General features: G+C 33.1%; 1 protein-coding gene across 1 annotated transcript; it reads left to right on the forward strand.

The window, feature by feature from the left end:
* The first annotated feature begins 12,465 nt into the window (after positions 1-12,465).
* On the forward strand, positions 12,466-18,779 carry LOC123552766 (ficolin-3-like). The gene is made up of 6 exons (XM_053542097.1): positions 12,466-12,469; positions 12,749-12,879; positions 13,896-13,977; positions 15,226-15,384; positions 17,131-17,296; positions 18,665-18,779. Exons 1-6 carry the CDS (start codon positions 12,466-12,468, stop codon positions 18,777-18,779), a joined length of 657 nt encoding a protein of 218 aa, XP_053398072.1.
* The last annotated feature ends 2,454 nt before the right edge of the window (positions 18,780-21,233 follow it).

The raw sequence follows: 21,233 nt of genomic DNA on the forward strand, positions 1-21,233 counted from the left end.
AATTTTGATGGTGGAGGCATTTAACGAACAGCATCTAACATACTATTATGCACGAATAAATGTGATATTCTAATGCGTTGCGGAACAATAGCGATATGTTTGCCGTTTTTAAAGGTTTTGTTACGAACATAAAATATATTATTTTCTTGTTAAATCCAATATTTGATAATTGTTTTTTTTTTCATGTATTTGTCATAGGTTTGACTATATGATTAACATAATAGAAAGTACTATAAAATGCACCGTTTGGACTTTCTCCCTTTATGACCCTATCTTAATGATTGCGTGTGTAATATTGAAAGTAGTGTTTTTCTAACTATTCAGTTATGTTTAGTCTCACTTTGGACAGCAGCATTATCTGTTTTTAACATAAAATTTAAGGCCTTGTGGAACTTTAACGGTTTCATTAGAGGCCTATCATAGGATTATTTTTTCTTTCAAAGTGCAATGTTGAAACAATTGAAAAAATGCTACAAAGAGCCAGGCTGTATTACAGGTCTGAAATATGTCCATCTTTTGCATTACAACACACCATGTTCACGAAGACCGTATCATTACACACATCTGTGAAGTGAAACAACATTTTGCCCAATACTTAAGTTGCTCTATACATTTGTATAACTTTGTAACCAGTGCTTTTTATGACTTACATTTATATAGTTTTCTCATGTTAATTGTGTTTTATCCTATTAGTCTTTTTGTACATATCCATACAAACGTTGATCCATAGTTTGTTTATGAGAAGACTACCTTCTTTGAAGTTGGCTGTATCTTTTGAATAATCAGTCCTTGTTTTAGGACCCACTGGACTTCTGTCATTTCCCAAGACTAAGAAAACTATTTGTCTAAAGAGATGAACTCTCGCAAAATGTCCAAGGATAATAAATTTACCGGTTTAACAAAAATATTTGTTTTCAGAATTACATTACGAAGCAAAACATGTTAAATTGAGTACTTTGAAGGAAATCGCAGAATCATTCGATTGAATTCTACCAATTACTGTGTTAGTGCCAAATCTTATAAATATGTTATCCGACAAACACCGCAATGTGTCATATGCCTAATCGTCAACATGGTGTATGTGCGAAGAAAGGCTTTGTTTCTCATTGCCTGCCAGAGATTACTGTTCTTAAGGAATGTTGCGAAGATTTTCTTGATCAGATATTATGGTATATTGGTACAGAGTTGAGAAGACACATGGGCTTATTATTGAAGATTTATTCGTTTTATCAAGTAACAACGTTGGAATTTTATATATACCAAAACCAAAAAAGATTACCATCAGGTTCGTATTGTTAACAACAATAGATTTGTACATGGTTTTACATGCTGACACATTTGAACAACCCTCACACGGTAGCTGTACGTGAAACACATTATTTATTCAAAAGCTTGAAGTCAGATGATAAAAAATATAAAAACCTGTTGTCAGTACTTGTTGTTTGGGTTTAAAGAGAATACTATTCTTTAGGAGTGGATTTCTAACTTCTAAATTGTTGCAGTTAAATCTGTCGCTGGTCATGGATTACAACAGTAGACAGATATTGCTTGTGTGTATCTTGGCTTTCACTGAAGGCATGACCTTCATTTTATCTAGCGATCTAAGCTTCAAAAAATACGACTATGATTCCTTTTTAGGTGGATACAAGTGTGGACCGACTGAAGCTATCTTTGAAACTGACGTCAAGTTTGATCCTACTGGCAAGCTACGTGACCTGAATAGCTGGTGTGAGACTACTATGAGTAAGTACTATAAATTTTATATACGTTTAATTCAATATAATGCATTAAATCTAGGATTTTAATCGATTTAAGGTAGAACGCGACACTTTGCGAATTTTCCAGTAGCGTCTTGAAATTTTGCATGGGTAAAATTGACCATATTTCAAACAACAAGCAGTTTATTTTATACCAATAGAGCCAACCAGTTTTTGTACATGAGACGTCAAAATTGACCACCAAAGCCCGGTTTTGAAATTGACGTTGCCGCGTATCCTTGGCAACTGTTACGGGTACTGCAACGGCATCAGCCAACAAATTTTCTTAAATTATACATTATTCGACGATAATTATTTTTTCCTTTATGGTGATGTAAAAATCATCGTTTTACGCCGACAAATATTTGAAAAATGTAAAGAAAATTGCCGTTTTTGACTAAAAATTGACGTTCAGTTTCGCAGCATTTTTTCGGCTTTAAATCAGCGTATTAAAAAATCCCTGAATTAAATTTTTGATTTTTTTCAATAAACGGTGTTTAAAATGTATACCGAGTCCAAATGACAAATAAAACTGGGGGGTCACAGACTTAGTTTTTTTCTGCACATGTGATTTTGTTTCCCCCACCCCTATGCGTAAATTTTATACCATAATTCGACGTCTGCAGATGCGTTTGAGACATCATAATTCAGCCATTTTGAAAATCGTATTTAATATATTTTCTATATAATAATGATTTTTTTTCATATTTTTCTTACTCAAAGCACCAATTTAACAAGTTTTCCGTTGAAATACACTGCTAAAATGAAGAATCCATACATATGCATTTGTGTAGATAGTTCGGAGATTTCACATTTGAAACACAAAGTTAAAGCATAATTATTGTAAAATATCATAGATCAGTATTATACAGCAGTTTCATATATTTTTAAGTTTGCCCTCCACGAGAGTAAAGCTTAATTGTTTCGTGTTTTTCTTGATATTATCCCTTTTCCTCCAGAAGCACACACCGCCACGCCCCGCACATCCCATTGTCATACATTTTTACTATTTCGTTTCTAACTTCTCCAGCCTAGTAACATATGACAATAAGATTAGTTTCTATGGTCTCTTTCGGTTAATTATCAGCTCCAAGCAAATGTTCACATATTTTGACGGCGGGATTTGATTTTACTAGTCAGAGTATTTTGAAATTTTATAGCAAAGGGCACTATTTGAGATATGAGTTCCAGGACAATCATGATATGAGCCGCGCCAGTAGAAACATCACAACCACTGTTTTCTGTGTTTCTTTCTTTTACCCCATCCGTTTAGCTTAGTTCTATGAATCGCTTTTTCGATCCTGAGTAGGGCGTGACAATTTGGTAGAAGGTATCTGTCCGAAATCATTCGTCCTCCACCACCGATTTTATGTAGTGAAGTTGAAAGTTACTTGTTGAGGAACACCGCCTATCGTAACAGAAAACAGCGCTAACCCTAAAACAAACAAACGGTTTCCTTTCTTTTTTATTTTATGGAATATCTATCATTTTAGCAGGGTATTTACTCGTACTTGTTATGTTTGATAGGTCTCTAATATTAGGAAAAATATTATGTATGGAATATGTTTCTATTATGTGTCTATGAATACAAGGATAAACATTCTTAAAACGCATCTCTGGAGAGCTAAAACATCTTTGTAAAGGATGGTGTTTCTATCTAGCGTTGTTAATAAATTAACCTTTTCAGAGCAACAGCCTCCGTACAATGAATATAAATTCTGTTTCCCCGTGGCTGCACTTTTGGAATCGGGGTGTCTAACTACTCTCGAAACAATATTTCCAAAACGTAAAATTTATAATAAAGTTAAATAAATGTGTGATGTTTATTGCAATATGATGACATAACGATATTAGGGCTTTTAATTTTTTTTTTTATTATTTTTGTAAATGTTTACAATGTCGTGTGTATCAATCATGTATAATCATGAAATTAAGAGGTAATTCAAGAAATCCTTGCAAAGTTTTAAAGGACTCTTTTGACTAAATTCTTCTTAAAATAGGTTACAAAATGATCACAAGACATACGAGAACCCGTTTAATTACGTACTTTTATCTGGGGTAGGGGTAGAGTAATGTAATTCAGTGTAATAATTTCGCCTACGGTAACAGAGTTTTAAAGGCTATTTTGATCTAAAAGTAGAGTTTATCTTAAAATGAAGATTTACAGAAACAAATACTCAATGCGATTAAATAAAGTTTTCATCATCATATTACTTTTAGTCAAATTATATTGCTTAGGTTTTACATTAGACAAGATTAAAGCAAGTTTTTTATTCAAAACTCAACGTCATATTTGTCGCTCTGACGTAACTTTAACTTAAATATCGAGTCTAGGGTTAAGTGATCACCACAAATTATATACCATTTTAATTGCAGATACTTGTTGACTGAACAGAACGATTTACGACAACAGTCTGATGGACGTGAAATCATGGTTCATCAAAAAAATGGACGTCTAAGGTTTGCGGAGAAAAACGTTACAGAAATATCAAAAATGTAAAATACGCATTATATGAGGAATATGCTGGATTTTAAATTAAACAGAATGTCGAAACGGAACCCAATAACTTCTGAATTTAGGCGCATTCCCCCTTTAATTATAGCAATTGTGTCCACTTGACGCATTTAAAGATACCAAACGCTTCGGTTTGTTTTTGCACGAGTGGCACGTTATATAAAATATTGAAATGTACTTTTTACTACACTTTCATCATTGTTTATATATAAACGTCTTGCCATGGAACAAAATGTTTGTTCTTGTTTTGTATAAAGTTCTTTAAGAACCAGTAAAACACTAAATGGTGCAGCTGACAAGCTAATCACGATGTCTCAACGTATCTGCAGACGTCGAATTACAGTACAAAATTTACGCATGGGGGTGGGGGAAATAAAATCACTGTACAGAAAAACTAAGTCGGGACCCCCAGTTTTATTTGTCATTTAAACTCGGTATACATTTTAAACACCGTTTATTGAAAAAAATCAAAAATTTAATTCAGGGATTTTGTAATATGCTGATTTAAAGCCGAAAAATGCTGCGAAATTGAACGTCAATTTTTAGTCAAAAACGGCGATTTTCTTTCCATATTTCAAAACTTTTGTCGGTGTAAAACAATGATTTTTACATCACCATAAAAGAAAAAATATTGCTCGTCGAATAATGTATAATTTAAGAAAATTTGTTGGTTGATGCCGTTGCAGTACCCGTAACAGTTGCCAGGGATACGCGGCAACGTCAGTTTCAAAAACGCTCTTTGGTGGTCAATTTTGACGTCTCGTGTACAAAAACTGGTTGGCTCTATTGGTATAAAATAAACTGTATCTTAATTTATTGGTGGGTGCTAGGATAATTATATATATATATATATATATATATATATATATATATATATATATATATATATATATATATATATATATATATACAGTCAAACCCGGCTGCAGAACCTCCCTTGGGGACTGAAAAATGCCGGTATTTGTGAAAACATATATTTTCTCAAGAAAGGTGACGTGTGACCATAGTAAGCAGGTTATATTTTTTGGAGGCTGTCTACAGTACGGGTCTGACTGCATAAGGGAGTTCATCGGTTCTAAGACAAAGGTGAATGTACCAAGTAATATAGCAAAAACAGAACAAAATTATGTGGGATAAGGCCGTGACTTTATTGTAAATTTTCAAAATGAAAATTATGGCATATTGTAAATATATAGCATGGTATATGAAAATGATGAGAAAATATGAAAGACAAAGCTCCAGCTAAAATGCCTGGAAGCCACATAGCAGCGCGAAGGTGCAGAAAACTATGAAAATAAGCGCAGAACATACCAGACCTAATAGGAAATTGTAGGTTCTAGTACTTCGCACTAATGAGAAACGAGGCAAAGATGCTCTCAGAGATCTCTATGACATGAGATGATATATCAACAAAAATATTCTTCCTAATTAAGTAAATGCGAAATGAAACATAACACCAAGATCAAAATAAATCTGATATAAGTCAAAAAAGTCTTCATCAAACAAACGCACAAAAATATTAAAATTTTGAAAAAATGTTTCAATGTAATATATGAACAAACGGACCGGTGCGAGGGAATGGTTATAGCAAACTATGCTACAATAATAATATTATCCATCCAAGCGATTGACTGAGCTAACCAGCAGACTGGAAACGTAAGAAAACAGGGGGGATTTACATGTCTGTTTCAACATAACCCATGTGTTAGAGGTTTGTAGCAAAGTGATCCACAAATTATAAAAATATGTACGGACCTACACGTACATATAACAAATGCAACTTCGGACTGATCACTAATAATCGTATGGTCAAATAAGTTAAAACAACCCTGTTTATATAAGACACAAGTCAATCCATGGACCAGGTGAATGGCCGACCACATGGTACAAGGCCCCCTCTAACGGTTAAAGAGCGCCCGCCCAATAACACCAATAATAGAGATGACCAACCGAGTGCGAGGTTGCAGATACGAGAAGGTCAACCTAGACAAGTGAGCTTTTATTTTGATACTGCCGTAGTATACAAGAATAAAATATTTTGTGGATCACTAAATATTGCTCACAACACGGACCAAATTAAATGAATTAGAATTGACTTGAGCCAAATATTTTAATAAAGAAGACTTTCTTTACTGTACCCGAATAAAGATTACAATATGTAAGCGCCATTTAATCACGACAATAAAATAATTCTAAATTGATGAAATCAGATCAATGCAAATAATGTATGTTTACTAATAAAATCAAGTTTATATACGTATAACACGCCTTTTTCTTTCCTTAACTATATAACTAATACCAAACAAACAACTTAAACTGGTTTCAAATTGGTGGTTTAATTACTGTTCATATACAATCAATATCCCAATAACACAATGCATCAAAAACGCCTTCGAAATATATATAACAGAAATATCATAATTATTTCCAAATATGCATGTACTTAAGCATCAATATGCCGAAGAAAAATAAAATATACCGGACTATTTATGAACATATGCAGAAGACAGGATACAGAATGGACAATTCATTTGTAATATGACAAATACTTGTCATGTTATCTTAATCTTTACGAATTATTATTATTATAATTATTATTTTTTGTTTTAATTTCATCTAAAAACTACCCAGATAGACAGGTTAATCGTATGCTGCGAGCCGGCTGCCCCAACCCTAACTCTTATCTATTTTTTATGATATTTTTATATAAGAGGGGGAGGTAGGGAGAATCGAGGCTCTGACCAGCGAAAAGGCTCTCTCCACCCCTGCTTTCCGAGTATTTACTATCATCAATGTTTCTAGTAGATAAAATAAATGTGCCAAACAGAACAAAAACAACACGAAAAACTGGGTAATGTTCATGAGCTTTCATCGAATTATAAATCGATATACAAAACGATGACCTACAAAAATATTTCAATTATATTTTTTTTTTTTTACAGAATAAATTACATTCAGACCATCTCCTCATATTTCTGCAAATACAATGCCAGAATTTGGCGAACCTGCATGCTATCGCTTTGTGTAGTAAACCCGCACTAATTCATGATATCTTCGTGCTTAAATTCAAACCAAATTTAACAAAAAACAACAAAGTACCAAAAAGAAAAGATAGTAACATTCGGAATGTTTATAAATGAATACATGCAGTTGAAAATCAAGCCGGTTTTATTCAACGGTATTGTTCCATGATGATTAAATGTACCAACAGAAGCATACTAGCAAAACTGAGTTTATACACACACACTGTAAAGAGTTTGTTCTCTAATATACCACAGATTACAGAAGCGGCGTGACATGTTTGGTGCAGCAGTACATTTTGTGGCAGGGCTCAGCAGTATGATTCACCATTGTGACCCTGAAACAGATTAAACTTGACGGCAGAAATATGTTAAAAAGAAACAAAGTTACTGTAATGGGAAGGGTGGGAGGGACTTTTTGTAAACGATCTGTCCTCTACGGATTTCCGATAAAGAATGTACTTGTCACTGCACTAAATTTGCCCATGAAAATCCCGTGGGATTAAAACTTGTCAGACTAGTATTTGAACTGATACGACTATAAATACAAATACAGGTGCGGATTAGCAGTGAGGCGTTATGTTAGACAAGACGATACCCACCAAAATTAAAACAATTTATTTCATAAGAGAACATAAATTTACTTAATTTATTGGTGGGTGCTAGGATAATATATATACTGTCAAACCCGGCTGCAGAACCTCCCTTGGGGACTGAAAAATGCCGGTATTTGTGAAAACATATATTTTCTCAAGACAGGTGACGTGTGACCATAGTAAGCAGGTTATATTTTTTGGAGGCTGTCTACAGTACGGGTCTGACTGCATAAGAGAGTTCATCGGTTCTAAGACAAAGGTGAATGTACCAAGTAATATAGCAAAAACAGAACAAAATTATGTGGGATAAGGCCGTGACTTTATTGTAAATTTTCAAATGAAAATTATGGCATATTGTAAATATATAGCATGGTATATATGAAAAGAATGAGAAAATATGAAAGACAAAGCTCCAGCTAAAATGCTGGAAGCCACATAGCAGCGCGAAGGTGCAGAAAATATGAAAATAAGCGCAGGGAACATACCAGACCTAATAGGAAAAATTTTAGGTTCTAGTACTTCGCACTAATGAGAAACGAGGCAAAGATGCTCTCACCGATCTCTATGATATAAGATGATAACTATAGATTTCAAGGAATGTAATGCATTTAAGATTTTAGTACTAATAAGATTTACAATATGCCATACCGAAATGCGCATTACGTGTATTGAGGGCCACTCAACATTTTATGAAAATAAAATTCGCCAAAACGAGGTATGCAGTGAATACACGTTTACTCAATAGGTACAGAGGTCATTGACAAACAGTTAAAGTCTAGAGCTAGAAATTACCTTTTGCTATGTACCTTAATTTTTAAGATGTATCAAATCTATGAAACTCGCTGCATATTTTACATATTGTATATCTTTAAATGTTACAATGTCATTCAGGTACATGTACATATTATCCAATAGTTCGATTACCATAAGCCAGGGTCATCATGAAACCTTTTGCTGAGGTTTCAGTCAAAATGTATTATCTATTTATTTTGAACGAACCTCAGACGAACGGACGGATGGGCGGACGAATAGGAAACCAATAGCCATAAGACTTTCAATTAGAAGAGTCTTACTGCCACTGACTTGTTACGTCATAAACAGAATATGCTTGAACAGTTTCCTGTGACGTCTTCTTTGCATTCATATTATTGAAATTATTATTCATATCATTATTGTTATTATAATTATTATTATCATTATTAACAATATTCTCATAATTGATTCAATTCTGTTTTACAACAATTTTCGATATTTCTTGATTATTCCGTTTTCCATATCAATGCATTTTATAACTTATTCTTTTACATGCAGGCAGTTAAGTAATGCATGCAACGGACCTAGATAAATCGGATCTAATAAAATTAACCAGGTACAGCAATTACCTTTCAACACAAGGTGTCCCAATAGCTGCCGATCCCGACCATGCCACGCCGCTCCTATAGCTAAACTGTTTAAAGACATTAGGAGAATAGCCGGTTGACGACATTAGTTTTCTGCAGCCCCTTATACCAGAGATTGACCGTGTTCATGCTGGTGTTACAGTTGCTGACGTAATGGATTATCCGCATCAAAGCGTACAGGCTAGAACTGCGTCTAAAAATAATGTGTATGCATTTCATTAGCGTGTAACAAAATTGATAACCCAAATCCATATTTTAGTCATTAAGAAAACATTTAAAGCTGAATATGTTCAAATATAACAATAATCTGTATTAATTTTTATAAGTCCTTGTATATGATAATCCTTTGCAGAACGGAACCATGCAAAGTATTAGCAGATTCGGTTCGATTAACTTGGTTCATGGGAAATCACTCGTGGCACTCCCAAGTATTGTGTGGCTTATTCCATTTAGCTCAGAATGTTTGTGTTTTTATTTCTTTTAGCACCGTTCTCCATAAGTTTCGTTGTTTTGCTGGATTGTATTCTTATGTAAAATACTCTCAGAAACAGTAACCAGACTTAAGTATGAAAAACACATCTACCTTACTTCGAACATGTCCGCATTATATTGTTTAACAGTTCTGAAGAGCTTTTAATTCATTACATGAATTAATAATATATCTATAAATCCGTGAATTATTTGATTTAAACATGACGCTTTCGTGCTTTAAGAAATATTTCTACTACTTAGAATTGTGACAGTATGTTATTATTTTCATAAGCATCACTTACCATTTAATGTTATACATTACAACAGCTGAGATCTAGGTTACCCTGCTGATGTTATAAATGAAAATATATCTTTACATTTCTTTCGATATCTAACAAACAGCAGCTAACAATATGTTACATTATGAAAACATCCTATATACACGTATCTTTCTTGTCAGCTGTTAATGTTTCATGCCATGGTATGAACCCAACTGGAAACGCTCTCTTGCCAGTATAGCTAATCAAGTTAATATAGCAATTTCGTTCCTGGACACGTAAAAAGCGTAAGCTTACATACCTTATTACATACCAATTTTCCTATGTGCAGTCTCTACGAACACTTCAACCATCTGACTGAAATACTGTTGAAAACGGCATGGGAAACCAATTAATTGTATGTCGCTCCTTTCTCATCGGATCTGTTAAGCTGTAATAGACTATGCAGCATGCTTTTTATCATTTAAGCAAGATATTTAAGTAATTTTGACAATTGGTAAGAAAAAAACCAAATGTATATTTCTATTTGATTTAATGACATGATAGTTGTATTTTTTTTTTTAAATTATATTAAGCTACAAAGCAAAATTCTTTGATTAATCCCAGCGATACTAAATCATGTTACAAAATATTTCCGCAACAATGTTCGTTAGAAATGCATAAACCTCAATACACCTCGGGTGAAACCAGTACATGCATATTGCACATATGATATCAAAGTCCATAAATAATAATGACCGAGAATAATGTACAGGAACTAACGTACTGCATTTTTGCGCATGTACATGCAAACAAAAAAAAAAAAAAAAAAAAAAAAAAAAAAAAAAACGCTCGACCACACCCATGTTTTACCTGTGAGTGTTTGTCAGCTCACTATGTCTGTTAATTCTATTATTTTTTTTTAGCTAAATTCACTTCAGACTGATTAAGTCAGTGATTGAATAAAACCAAATAACCAATATCTTGTTGATTGTACGATGAACACGTGTCTCCATTACTTTCCAGAGGACATATTCAAATGCCGTATAAACAGAAAGTTCATCAATAAAAATTATAAGCGCAGACATCTAAAGAAAATATATAATGTATTCTCATCTCAATAGTGCATTCTCAAAACAGTAGCGGTGCAGTTTTCCGTCATAATCTTCTTTAAATTTTTGTAAACGATCTGTCCTCTACGGATTTCCGATAAAGAATGTACTTGTCACTGCACTAAATTTGCCCATGAAAATCCCGTGGGATTAAAACTTGTCAGACTAGTATTTGAACTGATACGACTATAAATACAAATACAGGTGCGGATTAGCAGTGAAGCGTTATGTTAGACAAGACGATACCCACCAAAATTAAAACAATTTATTTCATAAGAGAACATAAATTTACCTGTTTGAAATATGGTCAACTTTACACATGCAAAATTTCAAGACGCTACTCGAAAGTTCGCAAAGTGTCGCGTTCTACCTTAAATAAATACCTAAAATATACTCTGTTCGTGCGTGTTTGGCGTACTCTGTGCTTAAACGGTATTACCGTTTTCAGACTTTATTCATAAGACCCTTCCAGGGATTGACCTCCAGTACGTACGACAACAAAGAACAAAGAAAATTTTAAGATATTAGGAATTATTGCTAGATTTCTGAAACAAGACTTTGAAACTGATATCAAATAAAATATTAAATTTCCTTACAGTTGACACATTTTATTGACCGATGACTTAATTCAGATTATCGTTTCACAAATGCAACAATTAATATCATAGCTGGAGGTATTTTTTGTACAGTATATAGGGCCTATTACGAAATTACGTGATTTTGAACATTGCTTTCTATTTGAACTGATTTTAAACAGGAACAATGTTGCGAAATATTTTTTTCACGAGTTTTCCGTTTTGATTAATGCTAAAACCTGTTGGTGACTACTTTTATTGGGAATGTAGATGGGAGCAAGGTTACTTATCACGACCATTTTTAATTGAAATTGAACAGAATGATTTGCAACATCCTTGTTTTCGTTTCCATAATAATTATGACCTATATAACTAACTGTAAGATTAAAACTTACGATTTCAGCTTTTTAACTGTATTTCCAAATGGCCGTTTAAAGTCAGACGAGGAGTGAAAATAAAACAAATGTATTAGTTTAACAATAATATGTAAATAAGCTACAGGAAAAGGGAAAGATAAATGTATTAAGTAGCGTTTTACATAAATTAAGAAAATAGCAAAATATACAATGTAAAATATTTCAAACATACCTGTGGCCACAATAAAGCCGTCGAAAACACCGTTAATCTAATATTATATAATTGCTTAAAATGAGAGAAAATACGTTTCCATGGAAACACGAGCCCCGCGACATATGCATTTTAGCCGACATTAGAAACTTAATGCATATACTAATATTAACTTTATCAACACCGCAGACTTATATGGGTGAGAGTTAAATCGAAATAAACTAAAAGAGTTTAATATCCCCATTTTCCGTCTTCTTTCAATATGAATAACCATCAGAAGGCATGTACTTCAAACACGTATAAATTCTTTCATGAAGGGACTTAGATGCAGACAAACAAACATAAGGTTTTAGCGACTAAAACATCTAAATACACAAAGTATTATGAATCAGTTCAACAACTTTGATTTGTCCCTGGTTATAAGGTATCCTTCATCCGAAAACAGCAAAAAAAAAAAAAATGTTTCCATCCATTTCAGAAACAGACTGCAGACACAATTTGGAGAGTTATCCCTCAGCAAAAAGTGGCTTGTATAAGATAGCTTTATGGAAGTCAAAGGAAGTGATTCCAGTCTTCTGTGATATGGACACAGACGGTGGGGGCTGGACGGTAAGTCCATTTATTAATGAAATGAGTGTGTTAGGAAAGAAGTCACGTTTGCCGTTTTTAAGCTGCATTACGTTTTCATTATTCCGTAATGAATAAAATGTTTAGTAACGTTCAGATGTAATGTACAGATATCAAATTGTGAATGATAACGTGATAGGTATCTTTGTTTAAAGCGGCATGCCTCCAGATCGTTCGACAAAAAAAATATTTTTTTTTAGATATCTTGAAATAAATGCTATATTTCTTAAGAAGGCTTTAAAACCTAATTACTGACAAACTTTATGTTACGGAAACACATGGAAATTTGCTGTTTTTACTACTTTTTACGATGAAAATCGAAAAGCGTTTGTCACGCTTTTACTCCAGGTAAACTGTCTCGATTATAAATATCTATATTTTGAAGCCATTATTCACTGCTTCAGCTATAGCGCTATTGGTTACGACGACGGGAAAATGTCTTTATTGCCACGGCGGTCCGGGGTTCGATTCCCGACACGGTCATCTTTTTTTTCTTGATTTGGAACGTTTAAAATATTTTAGAAACAAAAATTCATATTCTACTGTTCATAATATGACAAAACTTCAATTTGAAAGAACAAATATTTTTTAGCCAAATCTGGAGACATGCTGCTTTAACGCACGCTTAGACAGTTGTGAGCTTTAGCAAATTATTGAAATGATATATGTCAACTCGAGTAAATGATGTCCTCATGTGAAGTCATTTAACTCATTAGAAATATTAATTTAAGTATTTTCTATGTAAAGACAACGGTATTACATAGTCAACGATTCATTTTGAACCACCCCGTAAAAATCTCCCAATGTCTGCGTCGACTTTATCATTTAATACTTTGGTATTTCTTTGCAACATTTTCTGAATTTTTTGTTTTGAAATAAAAAGGTGTCAAACAAGTTGTTTTAGACCATATTGGCATATACGTACATACATCAAAACAGAGACCCACATAGTAATGATAATACTATTTTATGTTAATTACCTTTTAATTTATTTGCAGGTCTTTCAAAACCGGTTTGATGGTTCAATTGACTTTTATAGGAAATTCTCCGAATATGAGAATGGTTTTGGTGCACCGGGTGGTGAATTGTGGCTAGGCTTGTCTTATAAAGTATCTAATATATCTTTAATATAAATGTGACGTATATATTATAATGAGTTTAAAGCGATACTCTACTTTGAGAGAATATTTAGGAGGGAATATGCGTACTCCATTTTGTTTATTTGGAAATGATTCTAATTGGCGGTAAATCTATTTACTCCGAAAGTATAGATTCTAATTGGCGGTAAAGGTATTTACCCCGAAATTATAGATTCTAATTGGCGGTAAAGGTATTTACTCCAAATGTATAGATTCTAATTGGCGGTAAAAGTATTTACTCCGAATGTATAGATTCTAATTGGCGGTAAAGGTATTTACTCCGAATGTAAAGATTCTAATTCGCGGTAAATGTATTTAATCCGAATGAATAGATTCTAATTGGCGGTAAAGGTAAGGTATTTACTCCAAATGTATAAAACCCTCAATAAATGTATTTTACTTTGCTGAATATATCAATTAAGTTTTCATATAAGCTGCATTCATTATAATGAAATGACATGCAGTAACAGTTGATTGTTAAAAACAGCCAGTTTTCTAGTGGAAGTACACATTTATACTGACCTAGTAGTACTGTTGATACGCATGAACTTGTTATATTTTTGTTTGCATAAACTATATGAAGTCATTGTTCATGTTTTTAAATTTGAAATTTAGATCTAATATACCTTTAAGTTCTAGTTCTTCATATATCATTCAACGTTTCACTTTTGAACATCAAGCTTTTTGTTTAACCCTTAGCCTGCTGGCGGCAAGTTATTTTGCCTTTGTGGCATCAGCCTGCACATCCGAGCAGGCTGATCATGGTCTGCACTGTTCGCTATTCAGCCAATAAATTTCCATTGAACATCCTTTTAAATAATAAGTGATGCTGCCAAAGTTGAATGGCGGACCAGTTCATTTTAGAAATTTAGTAGGGTAAGGGTTAAATTGAAGATAAACTCTCCCGCGTGATGAAATTATTAATGTATTCATGCATGTATATATAATTATATATTTAATCCGGGAGAGTAGTATATGAAGATTACAAAATATTATAAAAACTAGCAAAGGAAGATAGGAAATGGAAGGGTGCAGTTGTGAAGATATTATTATATGCTTAAATTGGAATAATCTGGAATTTACCCAGGTTTCGGCTGTTATTTACAACCAACACCCTAAAACTTACGTATTGTTATTATAAATTGTTAACAGTAAACAAGGAATATATTTAGGATATTTTCATATGAAGGACTGAAATACACCCAAGAGATAGCTAGTCAAGGTGCAACAGAAATTCGCCTGGAAATGAAGAAGAATAATGGTGAAGAAGGCTATGAAACATACAAGCTTCTGGATGGCACAGATTATACATTATCTATCAATGAAAGTTCAGCACGTAGATCAGCAGGTAGACTCATTAAAAAGCCATTGAACGTTTTTTATTTTTACAAAGAAATATGTTGTATATCATGTATAATAGACACATGAAATCACAGCTAAAGTGCTATGTACAGCAGGTATATTGTAATAAGTTTAACTGTAAATTGAGTAGTTAACGATTGTGTCTCATTGAGTTTATACGTTATATCTATTAAAGACTGTAAGTAAAACAATTTAGTGTTTGTCTCTCATATAAATACACAACAAACTGGCGACGAGGATTGAAAAAAGTTTTTATGAAAACAAAATGTGTTACATTTGCAAGAAAACGGGACATATAAAAAGTAAGTGCAAATTAAATAAAGCTTACCCCTCAAACGTCAACTCGGTTGGTGATGATGAAAGTGACATATTCTTTGTTAATACAGTGTACGGAAGGTCGGATAATAAAATATGGATTACACCGGAAATTGACGGCAAACTTGTCGGAATGCAACTTGACAAGGCTGTACTGTATCTCTTATGTTCATACAAGAATTCCGAAAATATTTTGGAAACGCGAAATTGGACAAACCTTCGACATTGCTGAAAACGTTTCCCGAACAAATTCAGCAGGCAGGTACGAAATCGGTAAATATCAAGTGCAAAGGGCAATCAAAGAGAGTGAAGATTTATGTTGTTAAGGGCAACGGACCAGCTTTATTTGGCAAAGACTGATTACATCATATAACGCTTCACTGGAAAATATTGTGCAGGTAAATGCTGTTGAAACGGCAAATTGAAGCGTTTACGACTCAGTGTTTTCCGAGAGCATAGGGAAAGTTAAAGGTATGCAAGCTACCATATCGCTAAAAGAAAATGCCACGCCGAAATTCGTTAAAGCTAGACCTGTGCCGTATTCATTAAAGTCTAAAATTGAAAAAGATCTGGACATGTTAGAGGAACAAGGAGTTATTTCAAAAGTGAACACTTCCGAATATGGGCATCACCAATTGTTCAAGTTGTCACGGCAAGCCATATGGAGATGTGAGAATTTGTGGAGACTTTAAAAAGCCAGTCGATCAGGAGATATATGTTGACAAATACCCACTTCCAAATACAGGGCATTTTTGCGAATGGTCAGAAATTCGCAAACCCGATCTAAGACAGACTTATTTACAACTAGAAGTTGACGAGTAGAGCAGGGAAATCTCATAAAGGGTTGTATCCGATGAATAGGTTAGTTTACGGGGTCAGCACCTGCGATTTGGCAGCGTACCATAAATTAAATCTTTCAAGGTATAGACGGCACTCAATGCATCCTGGATGACATGGTTATAACGGGACAAACAGACGAACAGCACTTGAAAATTTTGGAGTAAGTTCTGGAAAGATTACAAGAGTATGGATTACATGTTTACAAACTAAATGTGCATTATTTCAAGATAGGATTAGTTATTGTGCGAATGAAATTGATAGTGAAGGATTGTGGAAACCAAAGTGAAACTTGGAGCTATATATTCCTAGACCTACAAATGCTAGTTCTCTACGTGCATATCTTGAACTTCTAATGTTTTATTCACGTTAAATTTATATACACTGATAAGCCGATAGACAAAACTAGTTTGTATTTGTTTGGTAATCAACTAATGTTGGGAAGGCATGTGAAGTTGTTTTATTTACTTAATTTATAGACTTCTATCTCGAGCCGAGTATTTTCATTGTCAAGTATATATATAAATATTGTGAGATAATAAAGAAAAAACATAAACGAAATGCCTATATATATTTTCAGGTATATCAGAGAGAGAATCATTTAGTATGACTGTATGGTCAGGTATTGGTTATCCATTCTCAACCTATGACAGAGATAAGGATTATGATGGAAGCAAAAATTTGGCCATAGAAAGACACGGCGCATGGTGGTATGCCTCGGGTACGGAAGTGAATCTTAACGGGAGGTATTGTCAACCCGGAACAACATGTGAAGGTGGCAATGGCAGGGACAGGTCACATTCATATTGGATTTGCATCCTTCGAATCACTGAAGGCATCTAGGATGTTAATAAGACGTGTATGAAAAATCAAAAGACATACAGATGAATACAAGACATGATAAGGAATGCAGTATTTGTGTTTGTTAATATCTCATAACATTTACTATCAGTTATTAGATAAAGAGGGCTGTCTTTTTACAAAATTATCAACATTATTGAATAAAGTCTCCATGAGTTCGTCGACTGGCGCCAAGCCATAGTTATTCTTATTCTATCTAAAGCTAGTGTAATTTTGGTCTGAATAAGGTTGGTCAAATGGTTAAGTAGGATATTCTAAATTAATGTTTTGGTCTGAATTAAGCTGACAAATGAGATAATTGCGGTATTCTTATAAGGCTGCTCATTGGGAGAACAAGTTTATTCTAATTTATCGGTCTGAATTAGGTCGAGCAGTTAGATAATTAGGATCTCATAATGTTTTAGTCTAAATAAGGTTTATCAGTTAGATAATTAGGATATGTTAATGTTTTAGTCTGAATAAGGTTGATCAGATAGATAATTAGGATATTTTAATGTTTTAGTCTGAATAAGGTTGATCAGTTAGATAATTAGGATATGTTAGGATATTTAGTCTGAATAAGGTTGATCAGTTAGATAATTAGGATATTCTAATGTTTTAGTCCGAATAAGGTTGATCAGTTAGATAATTAGGATATTCTAATGTTTTAGTCCGAATAAGGTTGATCAGTTAGATAATTAGGATATTCTAATGTTTTAGTCCGAATAAAGTTGATCCGTTAGATAATTAGGATATTCTAATGTTTTAGTCCGAATAAAGTTGATCAGTTAGATAATGAGGATATTCTAATGTTTTAGTCCGAATAAAGTTGATCAGTTAGATAATTAGGATATTTTGATAAGGCTGCTCATTGTGATAACAAGTTTAATATTCTAATGTATCGGTCTAATAGAAGTTGATCAGTAAGATAATTAGAATTTCTAATGTTTTAGACCGAATAAGGTCCGTCGGTGAGATAAGTGGGTTACTTTTACAGATCTGTCTAAATAAAGCTGATAAATCGGATAATTAGGATATTTTTGTACGTTTTATTATTATGTTTATCAGTCTAGACGACAATTTTCGAGATTTTCGTTCTTTTATTGCTTTTTGTAGATTTGTCATCATTCTCGTTTGCGCGTGCGTGTGGCTATCTGTCTGTGTGTGCGTCTGTTAGTTGAATGTATGTGTGTTTGTCTTGTGTACATGCCTGCAACACTTTCATTTATGTCGTGTTTTGGTGATTTGTAGTTTTCCACTTTTTTCTGTTTTAGATGCAGTATGCAGTGTATAAGGTACCAGTATATCTTTATTGAACAGGAGTATTATATTAGTAGTATTGATGATTGGAATTCTGATGGCAAGTTTATGAAGATACAATATTGTTGAGTTATTGTATACCATGTAACTCATAAGATAAAAATGAAGACATATTTGGAACTGTTATATGGAATACAGTTAGTAAAGTTAAAAAGAAGCAATATTTTAGAACTATTGTACTGAGTTAGCAAAAATTAAATAATGGTAAAAAATTACCCGTAAGACAAAGTTAATTTTCAATTTTCTTTTATAAAGTAATAGCTGTGGACTATATTGGGAGAGTGACTTCATAAATGCACATTTAAGGAGGTAGGTTACCTTCATATTTGTATGTGCGCATGTCCAACCGGAAGCTAACGTGACGATTTATGACGACGTTTACGACAAACTAAATGTGTTTGTATATTCATTCTTCTGAAAACAAATCATGAACCTGTCTTGATCTAATGCTTTATGGTTTAATAATTCAGAAATAATGAATAAACTGCCGCAGAAACGCTTCAAAACAATGTTGCCTTAAAATGACGTCACTGACGTCATGACGTTACGTGTCAGTTACCGCGCAAAATTAATAGTTTTTGTCTTGAAAGTACGTAATTCTGTGCATTTTTTTTATTTTAACTATTTTCAAATAACCATTATTTGCTGAAATATTTTTATGAGTCTTTTGCTCTGAATAAAAATCAATATTTTGCTTCTTTTATGTAGTTATATTGAAATGTTATGCGGAATGTAAGAAAATGGATAATGGTAACCAATGATATTTGGAATATAGTTGGGTGAAAGGTTACTTGTTACGGCCATTTTCAAATAAGAAATCTAGCATTTTGATTTGTAATACCAATTTTTCAGGTTCCGTTGATAATTTGTTACTTATATACTAAAACTAAGATCTAAAATTGTTCAAATTTCGGTAGAAAAATGTGGTTTCTTGAATTGAATTAATGTTACCATGTAAACGAAGCCCGTGACCTATGTATCTAAATGTAAAATTCAAAAGCGTTGACACTGGTCTATTTAAGAAACACAGCTTCGGCTTTTTATTTTCATTTCAACAATATCCATGAGAATAATAGCAGCATGCTGAAGGATTTTTTCCATGAAAAATTGCCAGATGAGGGGTATTGCTGTAAGTATTCTAAGCTGTGAAATTTGTTTGAATAAATGCAAATAACACGAAAATATAACTTCCGTTAGAAATAGTATGTTTTATAGCTACATTAACTAGAAAGATAATCTTATTCAATATTTTTTATAAGAAACTACGACAAAAAGCAAGATATAAGCTTTTTTAAACATCTCTGTTGCCATGGTTACTTTTAACTTTAAGGAAAATAGGGTACCATGTAAAGTGCTTGGTATTTTGCTAATAATATTACCCAAATATTCCATGTTGGTCATTAACAGAATGGCACTGAAGCCGTCGAACTCCTATTTTTATACATAGTTGTTTAAAAATGAGAGAAAATGCGTTACCATGGAAACACGAGCCCCGCGACATATACATTTTAAGCTTTTATTAGAAAGATAACGTACATACTAGTAAAATTATCAATTATGCAGACTTCTACGGATATCAATGAAACTAAAATACACTGAAAAGTGTTAAATATCCGTATTTTCCTTCTTCTTTCAATATGAAATACCTTTGGAGGGTCATGTTCTTCAAACCTGGATAAAAATTGAACTTGAAGGGACAGAGACAAACGAAATTGAGATTGTAGCAGTTAAAACTTCATATTACACGGCATACAAAAATGTGCTGCGGTTCAACTAATTTGAATTTACCCTTGTAACAAGGTAACCTACCTCCTTAAGTTTTCAAAAAAAATATTATTAATGCATTTATGTGATGAAATTGAATAATTTCATTATTGCTCTTGTCGATGTATATAAAATTCCCTGTGATCGGTAAATAAACATGTGTGGTTTAGGGTTACATTGTAGTAGGTCAAGGGTAAAGGGTTAACCTCGAAACAATGGTTTCCAATCAATAACTGAGCAAGCAGCTAACGTATACATATGATTACGTGTGGTTAGTTTTAATGGCCATTTTGTAGTTTGGTTCAGTGGATTAAATGTCAAAGTCACACAGGCATTCAAACTAAAACCAGTTTTCGACCAATAACTAGATGCAGTCGTCAGTCTACATGTGCTGTAATGTCTGTGGGACCATTGGTCAAATGTCAAGGTCACAGTGGTCTTGTCTATATAATATCAATTAATGTAGAACTATGTTATTCAACGCAACTGGTAACACAGGAGGTAATGTAAAAGTCAAATTTACTTTTAAATAATGGGCATAATTTGTGTAGGTCACATTTCTAGATGCGGGTATGCATAATATGTGAATGAATAATTCTTTTATTTTATATTGCATTAAAACCAGTATCCATGTATATGGTCAGCTTGATTTAAAAAGAATGTTGTTTTTTGTTTACTTTTGTTGTCTCTTACATTAGGTGAAATTTGAATGTTGAGTTTTTATGGAAGGCTATATGTTTCTAGGTGTGGACTCTATTT

Source organism: Mercenaria mercenaria, chromosome 4 (assembly GCF_021730395.1).
Source record: "Mercenaria mercenaria strain notata chromosome 4, MADL_Memer_1, whole genome shotgun sequence".
Classification (NCBI taxonomy): domain Eukaryota; kingdom Metazoa; phylum Mollusca; class Bivalvia; order Venerida; family Veneridae; genus Mercenaria; species Mercenaria mercenaria.

Coding starts and splice junctions, on each gene's coding strand:
- LOC123552766 (XM_053542097.1), top strand. Junction 13,978..15,225: donor TGGTTTTGGTGCACCGGGTG/GTGAATTGTGGC, acceptor TTTCATATGAAG/GACTGAAATACACCCAAGAG. Junction 15,385..17,130: donor TTCAGCACGTAGATCAGCAG/GTAGACTCATTA, acceptor ATATATTTTCAG/GTATATCAGAGAGAGAATCA.